Here is a 21,747-nt window from a genome sequence, read left to right as displayed (position 1 = left end):
TGCTGCTGCTGCTGCTGTCCGCCGCCACCACCGCTGTCGCTATGTAGGTTACTATCGCAACGGTCCGCGCCTCCTCGACCCGTCTTTAAGAAGGTCGTTTACGGAGTAACCCGAACCCACTTCACGGCTCGTCTCGATGGCGAATATACCTTTCGGTTGGCTCTCTCTATCTCTCTCTCTCTTTCCTCTTTGCCTCCTCTTCTTTTAACCCTTTAAATCCGTGGCAGCCGCCAGTCGACGTTAATCGCAGCTTAATCGTTACTCGTTGATGCTCGATTATTACTTTGATTAGCGATTAAGAGGACGTAATGAGTGATTACTCCGTTACGACATTGATACTTGGGCTTGAATAATTTTATAAGCGTGCCTACACAGGCGTAAATTTTTCTTCTATATGAATTCATGTGCGATGATCTCTCGTGTATTTAACTTAATAATAGAAACAACATGTACGGAGGAAGAAGGTTGGGGTGTTGGTGGGAATTGAGCAGGAATTTGCACGCGCTCCAAAAATGGTTACACGGCCAGTGGGTTTGGAAGGAGCGGAGCTCTCCTTGGTGGGGATAGCGTAACGAGAATGATACTTTGAGTCAATCGAAATCTCGCTTGAACATACAAACCGGCACGAAGAGTAGAATCGATTCTACGATTCGAAAGTAGAAGGAGAAACGCAAAACTCTCAATCCTTTTATCTCCAAGGCACAGCGGCATGACATTGGTCATTCTCCTCTCATCGCGAGCTATAGCTTTCATCGCGTACAGCCACGGTCCCACGGATCGTTACGTTTTATTCGCATACCAGCGGTAACATCGAGTACGAGCGATGGTTCCCGTCGCGTGTCCATACCACTTTCGCGAATCATCGCGATTTACGAGGACTCGAAGAGATACGCAACGTCGCATTGTCGTGTCCGCATAATACACGCTTCTCTAGCGTGGCTGGCTGGCCGGCTGGCTTTTCAGGTGTGCATGCGTCTGTACGTGCGTGCGCAAACGCTCTTTAATCTCGTAAGGCGGCTCTTTTCTGTCCTCTCGTGCCAAGGGGCCTATACGTGCACCACGACGACGGCGACGATACGTAGCTATCGCTATGCGTTGAGTCTCCGAAGCGGTGTCGGAGGAGCATGCATGTATGTGTGCCGCGGTAGCTCGAGGAGGTCGGTGGGGACACAGGGCACGAGCCACGTGATCGAGCCTTGCGGATATATAAGGTGGAGGCGAGCTGCTAGAATCAGCCACTCGACGACTGGCTCCGGAACGCGATACGTTCCGCACTCTTCTCTCCCGCTTTAGCGACATTGAGAGAGAGGGAGGGAGAGAGAGAGAGAGAGGAAGATGAACGTAATATTACGGTGGTGCGAGAGAAAGACAGAGAGAGAGAGAGAGCGACAACAAATGGTCGCAAAGTGAAACAAAAAGAGAGATAAAAGGATGGAGTATCCGTATTGACTGCGCGCCAGGTCAGGTGCATGAGGAAAGGAAAGAAGAAAGCTTCTACGTGCTACGTGCACGCGTGGCTAACGACTTTGGAAAAGTCGTCTCGTGCGCCTAGGATTCTCTAGGTTGGCGGAATTTGGTTGAGAACTGACGTAACTCTTGCGATAGACAATCATTATCGTCGTCACTTTCGTCTTTCTTCTTCTTCTTTTCCTTCTCTCTACGGAAGAAAAGCGACACGCAAGCTTCGGAACATTGTCCTCTCAAGAGACAAGAATGGAAAAGCACGTGTCTATGTACACGCGGATCATCTAATTCGCGCGACATTATTATTGCGGAAGTGCGTGTATACGTACGTACTTTCGTATAGTGCGAAACGAATCGCAAGGTCTCTTCTTCGGTATCTCGCGGGGATGCCCGAAAGAGGCGAGAGAGCATATGTCGCGAGACATATACATCCGCAAACGGCAAGATCATGACACGTGATCTCATCCTACGCGCGCAGATGCACACGAGTGTGTATGTGTGTGTTTTTGTATTATCCTACTACCACATCTGTCCTCTCTCGAGGTCTTCCTTCCGAACGGTGGATCCGATTTTTTTTTCTTCTTCCCGTCGTCTGAGGCGTGAGATCTCTTCTCTTCGCGAGAAGACATCTTTTTCGGCCCGTGAATATGTCATTCCGGGAAACGCGCGACGATCCCAGTGAGCCGCGCGCATCTGGATTTCCAACGAATCGGATCGTCACGTAGCTCGCCTGTGGTATCGCGAATTATCGGCTTGTTAACGAGCTGAGACGTCGGACATCGTCGGTCGTTCCGACTCGCATTCGCGTCGCGCGCCAAGACCTGCTGCTGCCGCTGCTGCTGCTGCTGCTGCTACTTCGGTCACCGTTGCCAATAAACAAATAATAATTCGAGTATATTTCGAGGAGCTCGTGCGCGACCGCGTTTCCTGGATCGTCACTGACGTAAAGCGACTAGTGAGAAACTAAGTAAGGAGACGTAGACGTTACACGCGCCGTGCCTGCGCGTTACGCAACAATTCGTATGCGTGCGAAAGATGAGCACTGATAACGCGTTTTGTCAACGTGTGACACAAAGACGACACGTTGTATCCGCTCGCTAATTGATTCATCGACCCTTCAGCGGTAATCGATAACTTTTTTTCCCTACTAGGCGAACGTTACGAGAGATAAAGGTCTCGCTTAGAAAGATAAATTATATTGCCTTATCTCGCGCGCCTTTTGAAGAAATCAACGTTGTTAACAATATGTTTCGTTGAATTCTTTGAAACAATCTATTATCTTCACTGGCGACAAAGGCGTTTATTTTCGTTCGCGCGCGAACGCGATACGACGATACAGCCGAAAACAACGTTCGAGCGAGCAAACGATCGGGCGATTTCGCGATCGTCCCGGCGAGTCGGCTAATAAAAGACGTTGCGCAACCGTTGTTGCGCGGTGGATAATAATAAGAACGAACACCGATACACAGAGAGTCGTCCGGCAGAGGGCGAGGGAGAGGGAGAGGAGGAAAGATGTGTGGAGAGCCGGGGAATCAAAAGCAGGGTTGCGTATCGCTGACGGAGGCTAAACCGTACGCGGGCAATATGCGAACGTAATGATTCGCCGCGCATGAATTGCCGCGCGAGTAGCAGCAAGCAGCAGCGTATATTGCGTCGCCGTCGCGGATGCGCATTGGCTCAATGATGAAAATCGCGAAAGAGAAACTTGGATCGCACAAAGTACCTCGCGGCCGCTTTGCCCGCGTAATCGCGCGACCTTACCTTCGTACCTGGGAGGAAAGGTCAAGAATCAATGGGGTAATAAGGTAACTCGCGCTTCTGCGAATTCTCTCTTCGCGATGTACAAATCGCGGATATTAATTGATCGTTGCGCTAATCTCGTTTAATAGTTTATTCGCCGGCGATTTCCTGGAAACACTTTAAGAGGAAAATTACGTACGATCCAACGGTGAGAACTGGGAGATTTTAGCTTGGATAATTCTCGCAGATATTTGTCGCACGGAACTGCGTGTGGAATCTTTTATCGACGACGTGCGGAATAAACCGTCGCCGTCGTCGTCGTCTTCGAAGAAGAGGCGGCTGCATAAAGGATTCGAGATCCCCGACAGTATATCGGAGATGGATCGACTTCTACCAGTGGTCGTTAGTCGTGATAGATGGCAACCTGTATCCACCGCCGTGGCTCTCCGCGTTCACCAATGAGAAATCCGATCGTAACTACTTCCGGCTCTCGGGCCGTTGCCTTCCGTGGAACGCTGTGAAAACGGAAATTCACTTTCTTTACCTTGGCAGCGTATCGCGCGTGCGCCTCTGTCTCTCTTATTTTTTTTTTTCTTTTCTTTTAGACGTCTCTCCCTCTCTATCTCCCCCTATGCACATTTACGTATTTCCCCGTGACGCATCAACTCGTTTTGCAAAGCTGTCCTCATGATTCGATCTCTCTCTTTTCTCTTCCCCTCCCCTTCCCTCCCCTCTGCTCTCCGCCACTCTCTCGCTCGCACACATGATACGTATACATCGTATACGAGATACCTGCGTCTCTTTTGGATTTTCGAAAGCGATCGCGGTCACTTAATCATATCATCGCGCGAATTATCAAACTCTGGACTCTCGTGATATCTTGCAATCGGACATGTTGAAGAAACAAATGACATTCCTTTGCGATCGGCGCGTGTGTCTCGGCACGCACCGATTCGACGCTATATAAAACGTATTTCACGTTATTTTTATCGCACGTGAACATTTAATTCATTTTTTTGGTGATTCATCCTTCAGTGTAAAAATGAATCCTCAATGAATCCGCCTCGATCACAATAGGTTTTTTCTACCTAATTTTGTGCATTTAAAATGAAAAAAATAATTTGTGGGCGATATCCCGGTGGATTGATGGATTCCTGTAACGAGCTGCGGCGCAAAGTGTGCGCATGCACAGGTTTCGCCTTTTCTTCGTGCATTTACTTCTTCCCTGTCAACCGTCGCGCTCGGCTTGGCAAACGTTAGCGACAGGCAGAGGCCTCCGAAGGACGCGCGTATACGCTCTCGCGCTAATGCGCCCGCGCGCACGCCAGATTTATACACTCATACATTTTCAAAAGAGCCGTCGAACGTGTGCGTGGAAGACTCCGCCGTCGCAGCCGCCGCGAGAGCACGACGGAGTACGGTAACAAGCGACTCGATTCCGATTTATCCTCGAGCGAATCTTATCGTGTTTGTTCGAATACGAACGATTAATGTATTCTCCGTTGCGCGTCGCAGTTGTTGTTTTCGTTACCGTTTTCCTCGAGAATCGTGCGAGCTTTTTTAATATATCACGCATTCTCAACGTTGCTTCACGCTGTTGTTCTCAACACCGAACGTCTAATTTGACTATTCTAATGTGAATATTATGCTTGCGCCGATAGCGCAAAGCGACACTCGGACTGCCGCGTTGAGCGTAATGAGAACATGCGAGATTAGCATAATTTAATGGCATCGGGAGAACGGCTCGGTTTCTGGTTTGTGACATTTAAAACGTTGTTTCTTTCTTCTTCTCGCCTTTATTCATAATGAGCAAACGTAGCCTTGAGTTCTAAATCCAGCTCTAATTTTTGTTCAACGCGACGTCTCTTGTTCGCGTTTCCCTGAACACCCATTTATTAAATCGTGCACTAAGGAATTTCAAAATGGGCTTATGGTCGCGATGCAAAAACTGGTAATCTTCAGTTCAGAAAGGATCTGTCGATCGTATAAATGATTTTTCTCGGTAATCCCATTACAAGCGTTTGTCCGAAACGATCGAAGAGTTTCCGACAGAGCTCGAACCGAAGTGGAAAGTCGATTCCGGTCGGAACGCGGTTGCAGAGATCGCGCCATAATTGGAAAGGACCGCTATCGCTTTTCTGTTTTCGTCGCGCTGAAAGATCAGTCATACCGTTTGTCGAACAGAGTTTCCCGAGGCGCCGCCTTGGGGAAAAAGATTCCTGAAAGTGAAAAGGGGACTCAGTGCCGAGCGATATGTCTTTGAAACATCGTCGGATTTCGACGAATCCCACGGGTAACTCTCCTCGGAGGTTTTCCCGAGGACGGCAACCCGGAAAATATTGTTGTGCTAAACTTAGTCCCCGAAGGGAAACATTTCGTCGAGAAAATATGTGTACAATGTTGAGAATTATGCGTGTATCGCTGAGGCGAGCGAACGGAGAAACTGCGTTGATTTAAAATTGTTGGCGAGAACGAAAGAATGCCGACGCATCTCCGCTATGCGAGCCCGGTATTTTCAACGGATGTCCCGTCGAAAATCATTTCACTGACCAAATCTCACCGTTCGTAACGTGCTCGAGGGCGCAATTGCAGATGCGGTTGAATTTAATTCCGCATGTGTGCGTGCGGAAGAAATATTGCGGATTTCTCGTGTGATGTTTTCAGTAATGATATCTATATGAAGCTTATGTTTTATTGAGGACTAACAGGTACAATTTTTAACACGTAAAGTATCACGCATCATCCCTAAAATATAATGTCATCTCTTTTACAAGAGAGCCATTTATCACGCGATGAATTGTTGTTCATCGAGTCGACGTCGAACGGAAGATATATTGGAAAGAACGCTACTATCAGCGGTGATAATAATATCGTTAATCGCGCGAGCTCGCATAGCGATCGGTCCACTCGACGAGGGGTCGCTGTAGCATTTCGTTGCAGCGGCGGCGGCCCTGGTGTAGATGTGAACGGCGTTGAATGTTATCATCGAGCCGAGACAGAAAGAGTGAGATAGCTTTCGACATGAAACGGTGGAGACGGAGTCTCGCTATCGTTCTTCTCACAAAAACAAGCGTATTTGGTCAAGATTCCGATAAGAGGACATACCTTCTCGCGGCGGTGCGCACACACGCGGCCGTTCGCGTCTTGTGCGTGCATCCGTATCATACGAATTGCACTATCATCTCTACTTGTGCAGAGACCCCCTTGGCAGACTCCTTCGTGTGAACCGATAATTTACGCACACGCATGCACGGGTTGCCGAGTGAAACACACGCACACGAATCTGAGCGATATACCTAACTTACGAGTCGAGTGACAACACACACACACCTACCTATGTACCTACATGTATGGATTCATCTGCCGCACACGATTTAAAGCAACACACGTGCGCGTATGCATGTACGGTATACACCAGGCGAATCGATAAGCCTGAATTGGAAACAACGTTGGACGTTACAACTCGGAAATAATTCAATCCTAGACTCAGACTAAATATTGTTCATAATGTATTATAGTCTGCTGCTGTAATTGCGATAGGTGCGTAGGTTCTTTGTAAACAGGAAGAACAACAACTTCTTCTTCAACAATGTTGCACTTTGTTTCTCGGTCCCGTTTAATTTTATTTACATAATCTCTGCAATTCTCTATCACGGTTGCAAAGGTTATCTCGTACTTTTATACTTTGTCAGAGCACTCTTGCAACATAAACAAATTTTTTTTTTTCATCTTTCGATCCCGTATCTCGCCGATGACATATGAAACTTATTTATTTTTACGGGGATGCCTGAAGGGGATTTTCTAACCGGATCTTCCTGTTATTAAAATTCTTATTAACTCTTTCGGATTTTTCCAACTGTTCAGTTATATTATCTTCGAGCCGTTATTCTTCGATGGAAGATTCCGATCCTCGATTCCGAGTTTTCCCCCCGGTGTCGAAGGAGGAAAATGGAGGCATGCATCACGCTGCAAGGCCGACAAAATAACATAAGACTCGACGAGATCGACGCGAATTGAATTGCAAAGTGCCTTTCCTTCGACTGACGCGTCGAATCCTCTTAACCTCTCAAAAGGTCATCTATATATATATATATATATATATATATATATATATATATATATATGTTTATATTTATATTCTATTATTCTATTATACTTCTTGTGCCTTGCATTATCGTGCGATCGCGGTAACGTGCGCGACATCCATCAATCCTTATGGAAGTGAAAAAGATAAAGAGGACACTTCCCGCACTAATTTCCTCTCAATTAAGCGATGCGTTTCTTTTCTACGTAACCGACTCGGTTTACGTAATTACGCTGTACAGTTAATTGCAAATTGAATTTAAACGAGCGAACAAACGAGCAAGATGGGGAATTAGACGTTTTCTCTCACGACTCACACGCGCATTTTTAGGTGCATATGCCGTTTACCTTAATATCTTTGATTTCGTTCTGTAATATTAATGTACTTTCGTTATCACTTTGAATTTGGACGTCTTCTGTCTCCGCACAGGCGGAGCATATCGTATGCTTAATATAACGGGCGGTTACCGTTGTCCGATGTGTCGCAACGTCGAAAACAAAGGGGAAAAAAAAATAGTCCGCGATAAGATAGCCACGAAATAATTCCGGCAATACCCGCATAATTTCCGGCCATTTTTCTAATGTCGCCGACGGTCCGTTATCGGTCCGTCGACGCGTTTCGACATTATCTTACCGAGCCGCTGAATCTCGCTGGGCTTGCTTTACGTTGCTTATTGAGTCCACGTTAGAACAGGTAGCCATCGCGACGCGGTTGAGTATCGATTCCGACGACGAGATTACTGGATCTTATCGATAAGCGACCAAGCTCACTCAGGCGATCGATAAGACTTTCGCTTTGAACAAAGGTGCCCTTTGCTGCATAAAAGGTATCGCGTTATCGCGTTATACAGAGGCCTCTTCAGATGCTTTGGATAATATTGATATTATATGACAAATAAAGATCGTCATCTTCAGCAGACGATAATTTCTGAAATTTCCTGCATTGTATGTTAATTAAGTGCATCTTAACTTTCATTATCACCTTTTAATTTAGCATTCGACGATAAAGTATTTATAATATCCAATTAAATTTGAGCAAACGCTGACGTCTGGAAAAATTTTGGTAACAAGCGGAGATAATGAACGCGACACTCTTTTCCCCGCTCCTCTATGCCTCTCTGTTATTTACATCAATATGAGTGATAAAAGTATTGTCGGTTCTTATTATTTCCGCCTAAGTGGGCGATAATTTTGACATTTACATTTTGTTTTTTTGCAAACAGCCCCGGGTTTTTCGGAATCGACGGTGCTTTTAATTTCAAATAAGTCACGTAACTATGGTAGTTTTTCAACATGCTTTGTCTCGTATTCGCGCTCTTGCATCGATTTATTCTTCAAACAAATCGGAAATCTTACCAAGTATTGCATGAAAAATAAAGTTGCACACGTGATTTGAATCAAAATACTATTTGCAATAGTAAAAAAATTAATAAAGGACAAGGTCCTTTATTTTCTAGAAATTTTTCTTTTATTAAATTGTTGCATGTTTTTTTTTCTTCTAAAAGAAAAATCGATCAAAGATATATTAAAAAAAATATTTTGTTTAACAAGAGATAATTTAACAAGAGAAGCAGCGAAAGGACGATTGTCGCGAATAAAATGTAAATTCTGAGCGCCACGTGTGGAATCTTGGTCATCGATGGACGCCAAATTTGGGCGACTCGCGATTGGAATCGGCAACCTACTGACACACTAATCGACAGCCAGTGTCATCGTCGTTACGAGCCGGTTGTCGCATAAGTATTAATTAGTCCGACACGCGACGCTCCAACATTTATACATTTCAATACATACGTAAATGAAGATTATACGGGAAAATATTCATTAGAAATAAAAGAGATGAATTCATACGTGAACGAATTCCATCACGAGGAATCAACGAACGCTTCGTCGCACGAGTCGCGTTCTATCCATATTCATCTACAATGCTTCGGGGTCAATGAGGTAGAGGAGGAAAAGGCGAAAAGCTGCGACAAGGATTTCGCGTAACGACGAACCGCGTGATTCACCCCGCCTCTTCGCAGAGAGCGAACAAGTATGCCGCTATAAATATAATGCGTTTCTGAGTCATCGACTCGCGCGAGGTGCCACCGAGATGGTGTAGTGCGTTTGGCTCAATGACACTTGAAATCGCCGATCGTTGACGCATTTTCGCGGCGCGTTCGCGCGCCATAAGGATGCGGATTTCAGCGGGTTGGAATCTTCTCCGGGCATTATAATCCGTTCCGTACGAACGCGCCGGAAATCTGTGCGCGATTTCGAGTCGCGCGATCGACCGATCGTCGGAGCCCGTGTCCCGAGTTTCTCTTTCAAACCAACTGAAGAACCCCCGTCGATTGAGATTGCGTCTGCTTTTCCTCCAGACCGTTGCCTTCCATCGCGAATGACATACGAGTTCAAAGAACTGGAAAGTATATCGAGAGAGAGAGAGAGGACAGAGAAGTTCAATGTAACGAGTAATTTAATCTACTCTTCTTTCAAAGAAGTTGAAACGGATTTTAAAGTTTAAAGAATTGAAATTGAAACGTTTGGAAACTCGGAGCCGATCGTCTACATTCTACTTCTTTAGGAGAGAATTTAAGATTTATTTTTATTTGATTTATACAAATTTAATCTTTCTCTGCAATAAAATTTATGTTCTGTCAGGCTAATGTCACTTTAAATTGATTGCATTAAAGAGGATTACGTATCTTGGGCTTTCCGCGAGGTAATAATTCGCGAGAATGTCGCTAATAAATACCGCGAGCGAATCTCGATAATAATTATCTCGGCGTATGCGCGATAACACGCGAATGGGTTCTAATATGTGCGAATTAAACGGTTCTTCATTCTTTATTAAACGCTTTCTACGAATCGGCCGCTAATTCCACGTGCTACTGCTTACATTACCGTCGTAATTATCAAGCTCGCTCGCACGTTTTATGATCGGCGACTTGCACGCAGTAAGAGATATCGAACGCGGATGACAAGCATATCCGATTAATTAGCCGAATCGCTCGTCTCTCTGTCATGTGATGTGCTTAGAAAGTAATTTGGTAATAGCAATAATCTATCGATCTTCAACTAATTTTTTTACAGTATTTTTTCGTCTTACAATACTTTGGCAATTTAAAAAATTGAAAGATGTTGGCCAACATTCTCGAATGTTACGATTCATGAATTTTAATAATCCCTTCCATTTTGAAGAAATGCCATAAAGCTTACGCGTAAATCTGAATATTATTGAAAGAGAAACTATAGTATTATAATAAATTTTTAAACTAATCGCATAATTTCTGAGAAGATAAAACTTTTAATTGGAGTTTTATACATGACATCTTATGACAGATGCGTCAAACTACTACATCACGTTACTTTACTTTTTAAAATACTTTGATATACGCAGAAATTATATTTATAGTTAGAGCAACCTTCTCTCGTACATCCTCGTAAAAATTCAACTTAATTTATACCATGTATTTGTTCCGCAGTTAAAATAATGAATCCAAATTTATATTAATCATTTTTAAACAATTTTTATGTCTTTGCTAGTATAAACTTTGTACTCTTTATTGCTTCCTAAAAAAAAAAAGAAGCTAGATAGAGAAGCGAGAAAGATACGTGTAAACGACTCGCGCACGTAGGAATCGTCAAACATTTTTTATGCGAAATTTTTAAGCGACTTAACTGATCGTTTTCACTCGAGATTGAAACGAAGACCGACCGAAGGCTGTGAGGAACTTTCTAACCCAATTCCACGCATAATTTGTGACGCTGTATTAGACAACTGCCGTCTGATACTGGGTCTAGGTCCTTCTCGGATTTAGCTTCTTGTCGTGTTGCAACAATTCATTTGCAACTATTCGTCATTTTGTAAAATACAAACTCGAAGAAAAAAAAATTTAAAAAGATGTTTACAAATGTTCTAAAGAATTCGCTGCTATCTTCTGTTCTTCAAACGAAGAGATATTTTTATTTCCTCTCTGTAAAATAGAATTTGCGCAGGAAATGTTCTAATTTATCGTTTTCTGTAAATGTTTGAAACTTAAAATTATTGTTAAATAATTATATAGAGGAAATTAATCTTAATTTTATTTTTTCTTTTTATTTACAAATTAATTTAACGGAAATTTCACGATGTCTCAAATAAAAATTCGGATAAGAAAAATCAGAAAAAAAAAACGGTCTCTCGCACTAGAAGATACACTTATCGATATGCTATTTTCGCCATTTTAGAAGCAGTGACACCGATTAACTTTTAGCGATGTCAATTTCATAATCGTTCAAGTGTTCAATTTGCGAACAAACGGCTGTTGAAAGCTTACGTAATCTCTAACTGAAGAGGTGCGCGAAAAAAAAAAACAGCTGAGAAACCATTAGCCATTTATTGCTGTTCTGGAGCGTTTTATTAACTTAAAATTAGAAAATTCGAAACAGCGCAGCCCGAAGAAAAGAGGCCTGCCTCCTCTCGGCTGTTGCAACGCGATGTGTTGCGTTGCCACAAGTCGCTAAATCTTCTCACTGAATCGCCATAATTTAACGCGCTACACTAGCATAACGACGATCATCGACGCGTAACCAACAGCTCTTCACGAAGGTCCGCTGAATAAACGCGCGTCGCAAACGCCGAAGAACTCGGGCTCTGCGGCTTAATTACGTGATTTTTTTCTACCTCTCGAGCGAAGCTTCCAAGCTGAATTATCAATCATTGCGTTGAATATCAATGCACATTCTCCATGGATCTGTCAGAGGAATCTATTCTTTTGCGTCTTTAATTGAAAGCTATCTAATGGTTGATATTTAAGCTACATTTGTAACGTAATTTGCGAATACGGAATAGACCGGGCGCACAGGAGTATCTTCGGACAAGATCAGATTTCTGTGTGTAAAGTGGAAATTCATTGCAAATTCCAGGCGGGGAATGTCTTCGCCTCGAGTCTTTCGCACGTTCGCAACGGGCGATATATGGCACGCGTGGCGGATAGTGTCGTCGTTTCGGAAAATCATGGCGGCTATAAAATCTCGACAGGAGAGACACCGCTGGCGTTGAATAATTAAAGAGGCTAACGAGCCGTCTATAACTCCAACGGAAGCAGCTCCGGCGAAATCTGAGAGGGAGAACCAGACGGAATCGGTTGTAACGCTTAGCGACGTGTGTCTCTCTCTCCTGGATTTGTCTCCGGAAGCTCTACCGCGAATGGTTTTGTTCTATCGCGTTTACACGAACGTCGCGAGGTTGTTGTACACAACTACAAACGAATTACTCGTCGTACCGAAGGCAAAAGCGCTCCTTTCTATGGGTGCGTTGAAAATCTACAATAGGAAATCATTCCCAACGTTTGTTTTACGTAATTCAATTTATAACGTAATGCTGCATTTAATTTCCCGATGTAAATAAAAAGAATTTCAGTATCCATAAATTGCGAGTCGACGGCGTATTCCTCCTTGGACCGGTGTTAACGACCGTTGCAATATTTACGGCCAATATTTACGACCAAAACCCACATCTTCATAAAGGTCCGCGAAAGCACTCAACAAAGCACTTTGTTACTCGCGATCCGTTTTCTCCGTGGTCGAGGGAAGAAATTTATTCGCGTATCCTTTTTAATGCGAGCTAAAGGTGTGCACGTTAAAACGGGCGCATTCCGCGCGAATTAAGCAGTAGCCATAGTCGTTAATAAACGACGCAGCATAGTATCCTGCGAAGCAGAAAAAAAACGGTACTTCGTTAAAAGATGTCTAGTCTTCACAATGAATTTTTTTGCACGCTATCGGGTTTCGCAATTCGGCGCGGCTTTCACTTAACACAGCTTTAATTCGTGAACTTTCGAGCCGCCGTCGCCCGTTGACGGTAGAATTTATCACGCACGATCGCTATCTTAAAAATGATATACCTGCACGGGTAATTATCGGGATCGTTGTCGAGCCGAAGTATCCGAATAAACGGAGTGATATTTCATTCGCGTATCGTGTAATTTCGAGAAGGGAAAAAAAAGCAGATTTTTGTTTCCTTCAGCGTCGTTTCAACATCTCTCCACCCTCGGAACACAGCTCATAAAGGTGTCCAAATGCCCGCGGACGAAGGAAACTTTGTACACGGGTACCACCGTGATAAATCATTGCGATGTACTATTATCGCACACGTCGTCTCATTTTTTTTATACTTTTAAGTATAAAGAGGATCGCGATCGTATGAAGGATTTACGTTTCGGCGATCCAGATTTCCGCCTCGATCTCGCGTCTCGATATTTCAGAAATGCATTGAGTTTATCGATATCCATTTGGAGCTTTGCGTCCAATTGTGCGCGATGCGAAATCGTGGCGTGCCGTTTCGCGACGATTCGTCGACGCGAAACCGGCGCAATGTTACTTTCACTTAGCGCGATTTATTTTCTGCGCCGTTCGATGCGCGTGTGAATCGAACGTGCCTACCGTGCGCGGTCGGCGGAGTTAGTTAATTAACGTCACTTGTACGTATATATTTACGTGTGCGCACACGCATATACATGTGTGTGTGTGCGCGTGCGTGCGTGCGTGCGTGCGTGCGTGCGTGCGTGCGTGCGTGTGTGTGTGTGTGTGTGTGTGTGTGTGTGTGTGTGTGTGTGTGTGTGTGTGTGTGTGTGTGCGTGCGTGTGCATGTTCGGAAGAACAAGGTGGCTTAAGGTGCAAGGAGGAGGGATTCGCGAGAGAGAAAGGAGAAACAAAAATACGATGGTGAGGTCACCGATTGGTTCGGTTGTACCGAGGCGCGCACACGGTGCACGTGCATCTTTTTTTATTTTCCCACAGACGAAAGGGGCACCTATGACGCTGATGACCTTGTGCCAGATGGAGTCGCATCCCTGAGTCAGGGACAGTCGGTTTCTCGGATACGTCGCTTATCTTTCGTCTCGTTTCTGTTTTACCATCGAGCACGTAGAGATAAAACGGCTGCGATACTAAAAAAAAGTATCGCCGTATATTTTCCCACCTGACACAACGATGAATTGTCTCACGTTTTATCCTGAATGAAAGCAAGATTTATTGAAATTATTCAATTCCCATCATTAAAGGGGAAAAAAAGACTCGATATTTCATCTGTTTTTTTTTCTCTTTTTTTTGATCATAAATCAAGCTCGAGTCTTCCTAAACGAACAAATAAAAATGTGAATATAGAGATTAATTAAGTAAAATACAAATGATTAAATGAGAGAAATCGCAACGAGGATCAGTCAAGGGCTGAAAGTTGCCGAGGGGCTCCAGCCGCTAGACGAAATGCACTCGAAATATCGAATATTCCTAGTTATATGGACACGTGCCTCAATGCATTTAAAACTGCGCACCTGGCGATTTCGTGCACGCCTCTGTTATATGCGCGAGCGTCGCTCGTGCGTTTCCAAGGTGCATGTCTAAGGTCGTCACGTGAGTTTGCCGTGATAAGCCGCGGTAGCCTAGGTCATGCATCGAGGTATGCGTGCATCAACTTGATACTCATGTTTTTCTAATTCGTCGACGAATTTACGCATGCGCAATCGCACTTGCGTAAATACGCGCGGCTGCACGCGCGTCTCTCCTCACCCACACATGCGGTTTCCTTTTCCGTGATACCCGGTTGACACCGGTTGCCCAGTGAAAGTTGCCCTCCCGCGTTCGATCCAGGATCGATTACGGTCGCGAAGCCGTCGTTGCAGTTGACCGGTTGTTTTTCGTTCGGAGCAATCCGACTTAGACTTGCGAGAATGTTTCAACGAACAGATATAATAAAATGCCGTAAGAGAAGAGAGAAAGTAATAAATATCGAGACAATTGATAAACATGATTGGCAGATGTAAATTATTAAAAACTATATTACGTTAAATAACTTGGAATCTTCTTTAAGAGAAGAACGTGTCGCGACATATCTTGCAGGGATTTTTATTTCTTCGTTTAGGAAAACTTGAGCTTGTTTTATTAACAAAAAAAAAAACAAAGATGATAGTCTTTTTTCCCCTTTTAATAATGGGAATTGAATAATTTCAATAAATCTTTGGTGTCATTCGAGATAAAACGTTTAAAAAACCCGAGACAATTATTTAAGTTAATATGCTTTGAGAGCGTATTAACTTAAATAAAATAAAATTTTATTTTGTAATGCAACGTGGAGGGAGAAAACTCAAAGGAAAAGGATTTTCGATATCTTCGGCTTCGAACGTGTCGCGACACGTCTTGGAGGAATCCACCCCGAGATATCTCCCGACCGCATTTTCCGAATAAAAATGCGCCGCTCCATCTTTCTCCAATGACGTATGCCGAGTTATTATTTACACGCGTGTCAGTCGTCGACTCCGCGATCTCCGCGATCCGCGTATGACGTCCACACTTATATATACGTATTCGATTCTTCAAAGGGCTTTGCGAACGTATACATATATCATCGTTTCAGACGTAACGTTCATAAAGAAATAAATAAGCCCATTATTAACATCCATCTTTTTGCGACGGTTGGTCCTTTGAAAGCAATTTGCTTCTCTCTCTCTCTCTCTCTCTCTCTCTCTCTCTTCCGCGCATAAGTGAGCAACATACATGCGTATTTGAAAATCCGTAAGTAAGCCGTTGGGAGCCATACAAAAATATATCCTGCTTCGGATGTTCTTCATAAATCACTGCTTAGGCGATTCCGATGATGGACGACGGATACAACGCGACGAGGCTGCGGCAAAAATAATAATAATATCGAGATTATGAATATATTACTCGGCGTGTAAACTGAAGGAAGATAAGGGTCATTAGCAAATTTAACGTATTTCGCATCGGCGATACGTGGTCGTAATTTTTATCACTGTCTCTCGCTTCTCTCATTGTTTCTTATTTTTCGGAATCTCGTACGCGGTAGGCGACATCAAAGCAACGAATCATTCGCATACTCTTGTTCATAAACGACGATATTTACCGCGCGGTTTGCAAAATCCGTATAAACGTTTCATGCGAGAGATGAATCTCGTTAACTCTCTCCGGAATCTCGCCTGCGGTAGCCATTGCACTGTCTAGTAGCGCATGTTTCGGCTATTATTAATACTTGTTTGTTAACTAAAGAATTTACGATAGAATGCACAAGCTTTATTCCAGCTTACGTACTTCGAATGACGATCATGCAAATCGAGAATTATAATCGAAATTAACTGTTAAAAGATTGAATATAGTAAAATGACGAAAATGAGTTTGGAAAAGGATCAATTGAAAAGCAATCTCCGGAATTCTCTGACAATTGCATAGATAAAATCCAGCTACGAAGATCAATTGTATAATTGTCAGATGAATAAGACGCATCGATATTTTCTTCATACCTTATTCTTAACGCTGATATAAAATAATCCAGCGATGTGCGTAGGTGACGAGATATGACTCTTCGTTAACGGTGGTTCATGACAAGCAGGAATGTCACAAATGGCTACCGTTCGTTCGTTGCTCGCTCGCTCAGCTGTTGCCGCGGCCTTAAGAACCGAAATAATCCCAATCTGGCAGCGCGAGTAGGTGGGCGGTCTATTGCTATCTGCACCATTCGTACGCGGAAAGCCGTTACCGAAATAAATTGTCGATAGTTGCAATTATTTGTTTCTATCGGCACTTACTTGAATTGCGAAAAATACAATTCGATAGAGAGCGACAGAGAGAAAGAAAGTTTGAGTGAATTTAAGTGGGAGAAACAAAAGCGCCTGCACATTGTCCTCCGACTCGTCACACCTTACGTATGCGCGGCACAAATAAATGATTAATAGAGTATACGATTGTTTCTCAACGCTCAATGACGTTATACTTGACAATACCCAGGGAACGCTGATAAACATTGATCGGCGGATCCTCTGATTATTCCCAGCCCGAATTTTCCTTAATACAATTTTGATTACGTGTCTTGTTCTTTTTCTTTCTTTTAAACATTCAAAATTAAATTTTGATGATAACCGAATCCTCGATTAAAATTTCATTGGGGCAAATCCACTCGCACCCACGGAGTGGAAGATAATGAGATATTGCACAGTAGCAATGGAAAGAGTTGAGCACATGTTTATGAAAGACTCGAGTCTCTTGAAGAAGACTGAAAGATCGCTCTTTCCCCGCGGAGGTTGGTCTGGGGATGAGATAATTTCCAAGTGACTCCCCTCGATCTTGGCTCGATTTCGAGTCTCCCATGTATTCGAAGGACTGCGTGAGAATCTGAACCGGCTGGTCGACGAGATGGTCTTGTGCGATTCGCACAATGGACTTTCGCACGAATCTCATCTCGAACGATATGAGCTGTGACGAGACAGGACCAGGCAGGTAGGCAGACAAACCAGACAGACAAACCGGCCGTCCTTCCGTGCGCGCCGTGAAATTTAAATGAGCGCTCCCGGTTGCTCGCTCGCTCGCTCGCTCGCTCGCGCCGCCCCGTCGCACATTCTGCTCCCTTCACAAAACTTTCATATCGCATTCTCGCGCGATTCGACCTTTCATTTAAGAGACGACAACGACAACGGCAACGTATCCATCCCGTTCGAAGAAAGGGGAGAGGGAGAGAGAGAGAGAGAGAGATTCGCTCGCGGAGCCTCCATGGCCTCGATACGCGAATGCCCATGAGTGAAGTGCCCGCCTTCCCTCCTTCGCCGCTCTTCAAGTAGTATTACGTACGCTGGCATAGTGTTGTCTCATCATTGTCATCATCATCATCATCATCATCCACGTTTCAGCCTTCTCGCCACGTGGTCTAGAATGCTGTATGTCGATTTGTCCTGTCACGTTATTTCGTGGTCGTTTTTTAAACTTGGATTACGATGACGTACGCTCCGACGCGCACTCGCAATTGTTGCGTTGCGCCGTTCATAGGAATTGCAAGGGGAGAACAAAAAAAAAGGGGGGGAAAGGAATTCAGCACACGTAATACGCGGGGAGGAGAGTACAACGATTCAAAGCGAGGGAGGAGTAAGGAAACAACGACGAGAGCCAACAGAAGGGCGGTTATATACATACGTAAAATTGCGAAACGGGCAATCGTGCTCGACTGCCTTCTGATGAAATTGATTCTCAAAAAAAAAATATGTTATTTGTATTTATGTCAGTTCTTTGGCAATGCTCCGATGTTAAAACTCGAAATTTTCTTCTAATCAGTTCTCCAAACAAAATTATTTTCGGGCCGTCACACAATAGTGCGCCCTATTATAAAAATGAGAAATATATATATTTGACGTACGAAATATTGAACGTCAGCAATCATGGCTAATTCGTTTATTTTTCTTTCGTTTTTCTTTTCAAAAATAATACTTTATCACGTGCGTATAAGATCGATTTATGAGAGATTCAGTAATTATAGAGCACATAAATAAAAAAAAAAAATATACTCGTAAAAAAATAAGTCACCAGCAAAGCTGCTGTGATCCTTATTTGTGATAAAAAACAAGTAATTAGAGCACAAGGCAGGATAAATAGAAGCATAGAGCAAAAACACGATGAATAGACTGGAAAAAAAAGGAATAAAAAAAAGATCGTATGGAACAAAGCATTAGTCAAGTGGAACGTAAACAGATCCCAAATAAGAATACATGTACGATACTGATTGAGTTCATAAAAACAATATAATGGCATTGTAGAGAGAGAGAGAGAGAGAGAGAGAGTTAAACCACAATTGGGCTCTCCTGTCACGAAATCTGGCCTAAAAGTTCAGACTCGAGTGCTCTTTGCACTCAGCGCTCAGCGACTACATCGATCGGAGATCGCTCGCATTCCTTCTAATCTAACGGCATTATCGAAATGTCATCGTCGTGCTACCGGCGACAATCCGATTAGTATCTGTCTGCCTAGACGCGCCCGCGCGTTCTTCACTCGTTACTATTATCTTCTCCGGTCTAATTCGACGTCGGCTTCGCAGTTGGCTTGTCGTACGGTAATCGGTGGTCGCCAGGGACACTGCTATCCACGATTACGCGAATTACGCGCTAATTCCGCAAACGACGACACGCTTCGCGCTCCCATCGCCGCGACGTTCTCGTTTCGCAACGCCGATCGAGGATCGATTTCGTGCCCGATACACATGCAGCCAGCCGAAGCTTGTCGTTCGATACAAGCGACATTATCGTGAATTATATTCGACAACACGTTCGATCCACATAATTCAATATAGAACGTATAAATGTCATCAGTTCATTTATGTGGCGGTAAACGAATCGGATTCTTCATCCTTTTTATTATCTGCGCTCGCTGCGTTTAGATGCGTGTATACATGTTATTTAACTTTACATTTATTAGATTTATGTTAAAGTGCTTGTATCTCAGAAACGATTGAATTTTTTATCTACATTAAGATTTCCTTGTAGCGTATACTATTTACACACACACAACATATAATTGCTAAATGCTTTCTTTAACATCTTGTATATTGAAATTAGAGATTTGGTCAATGTGTGTTGATATTTTATGCAATTAGACGGTTCGAGCAGAATTAAATTTAGAAACACGTTTAAAAACACTTTATTGTTTCGTAAAACTTTCTAGTTCAGGAGAAAAAGAGAGAGAGAGAGAGAAAGATAAAGTACAGAAATTGACGTAATCGGTGAAATAAATATTAAATAGATAGCTGGACAGATACATGGGTAAATTTCGTGTTTTGCACCTATATACGCAAAGACATAGATATATCGCCGCGTCGTTTCGTAATTTAATGCGATCTTATTAAGAGGACGACGAGAGACTAACCGGCACGGTCTGCATTCTGATTTCAGCATCTCAGCATTCCATCCGTCGACGGAGTGGCCAGATTCACCTTCAGCATGGGCATGGAGAGTTCCCAAGGTGGAAACTTCGAGCTTGCTCAACAGACCGATTCTAAGTACGTATCGATTATTACGGTATAACGAGTATTTGCGAGGTAATTTATGTATTACATTCGTATCGGAACGCGCCGTGTTACATCATAATGCGGAAGCATCACTTTATGCCCATTATTCGTTAATCATCTGGTCGAATTCCTCGCTGTTGTAACATTTTTAGCGTTCGCGAGGGGAGAGAGAGAGAGAGAGATGTTATGTGTGTCACAGTGGCTATCAGATTCGCTGTACCCAAGAAATAATACCTCTGTAAATGGACTCGGTACGCGATACGGTAATTTTGAGTAATCTTCCGTCTCTAAGCGGCGCAACGCAACGTAATCCTCAATCTAAATCGAGCGACGTAAAAACTTTGGAGCATCCTTGAGCAGGTGGTTTTATCGCGCCAACTTGACACACTAAAGCGCTGTTACTGAGCCAGCGGGTATCGACTACTGGCAACTACACTCATGAACGGTTATGCTTGCGTCAGCAGAACCGATTCAGTAGCACCGCGGCTAATAGGTGCTTACTACGTCCGACGATACGATCCGGTGATTTGACGAATTGACGTTAAAAATGTAACAGCGCGGCGATGATAAATTGAACTTCGATTCGCTCGCCGCGCCGCGCCGCGCCGGCCTCACTTCTGCTCGCGTTACTTTATTTTCCAAGCAACAATGAATCACAGCATGTTCTCTACGTGCAGTTTGCGTTTAAATATGACATAATGTATCATAACGCATACATCAATGAATGCGCTAACGATAACATCTTTGACAAAATCGAGCGTATGTTATTTTGATTCGATCTACATGGGCTTGATTCTCAATACTTTTTTCGTCTCCTGCTTAATATTTGAACAAGGTTGCGAGAGTGAATTGCTTAAAGAATTGGAAAACTCCTTTTTTTTTTCATGCTTATTGCTTTTTTATTACCTCCTTTTTATTATTATTACCTTCTCGTTGGGTTTTTTTTGTAGAAGCCTGGAGAGTCTCGGCGCTATCCCGTACAGGATGCGGATACGGGCAAACGATGACGTTTACGAGACCACTAGGCACAGAATGGCGGTCGCTGAGGAGAATAACAAGAACAAATGGTAAGGATGCTCCCCTGAGAAGCGGGACATACGGCCATTGGTGGTCGCTTGATCTTCCCCGGCGAAAGATTCTTTTTTTTTTTATAAGGCACGACCGCATCCCTTTTCTCCGTTTTCAGGACTTTCCTTTGCGAAACACCCGCGGAACCGTAAATAATTCTCGCGTCGTGGTCTTATACTTGCAAACTTTCGCCTGTAGATACCCATAGATACAGTCTTCTATAACGGACGTTCGCGCGATTCACGAAGGAATTTACGAGGAGCCTCGTCGCACGCGCACACATTTGCCGCGATGTCGCGAGAATTTGTACAATAACGCGCGTTTGAGGATTTTTTTGAGTCGAGGCGTGCTCTGGATTGCATGTACTATTGTCACACGTGGATATGTTTCACATTAAATCAATTGAAAATATCCAGGGGATTTTCTTAATATACAGAAGATACGTTCGCGTTATAGAACGTTACAGAAACAAGTATTTTTGCAGCCTTCTTGCAGAATAAATGACGCTTTTGTCAATATTGTTGTATCGCGTGTTAAAGAATATTATTTATTAATGTCGTAAAAAATTTGTATTTGTCAAAAAAAAAAAA

General features: G+C 43.5%; 1 protein-coding gene across 1 annotated transcript in view; it reads left to right on the top strand.

Moving 5' to 3' along the window:
- The window catches only part of LOC105194480 (RNA polymerase II elongation factor Ell), a 75,603-nt gene that overhangs the window by 48,238 nt on the left and 5,618 nt on the right, over positions 1–21,747 (top strand). The window contains exons 3-4 of the mRNA XM_026136620.2: positions 19,974–20,080; positions 21,040–21,156. Coding sequence (XP_025992405.2) covers positions 19,974–20,080; positions 21,040–21,156 — 224 coding nt within the window. The remainder of the gene's footprint in view (positions 1–19,973; positions 20,081–21,039; positions 21,157–21,747) is intronic.

The sequence above is a fragment of the Solenopsis invicta genome, chromosome 14, assembly GCF_016802725.1.
Source record: "Solenopsis invicta isolate M01_SB chromosome 14, UNIL_Sinv_3.0, whole genome shotgun sequence".
NCBI classification, from domain to species: domain Eukaryota; kingdom Metazoa; phylum Arthropoda; class Insecta; order Hymenoptera; family Formicidae; genus Solenopsis; species Solenopsis invicta.
The sequence above is the reverse complement of the archived record's forward strand: the minus strand, read 5'-3'. Positions and strand labels throughout refer to the sequence as shown.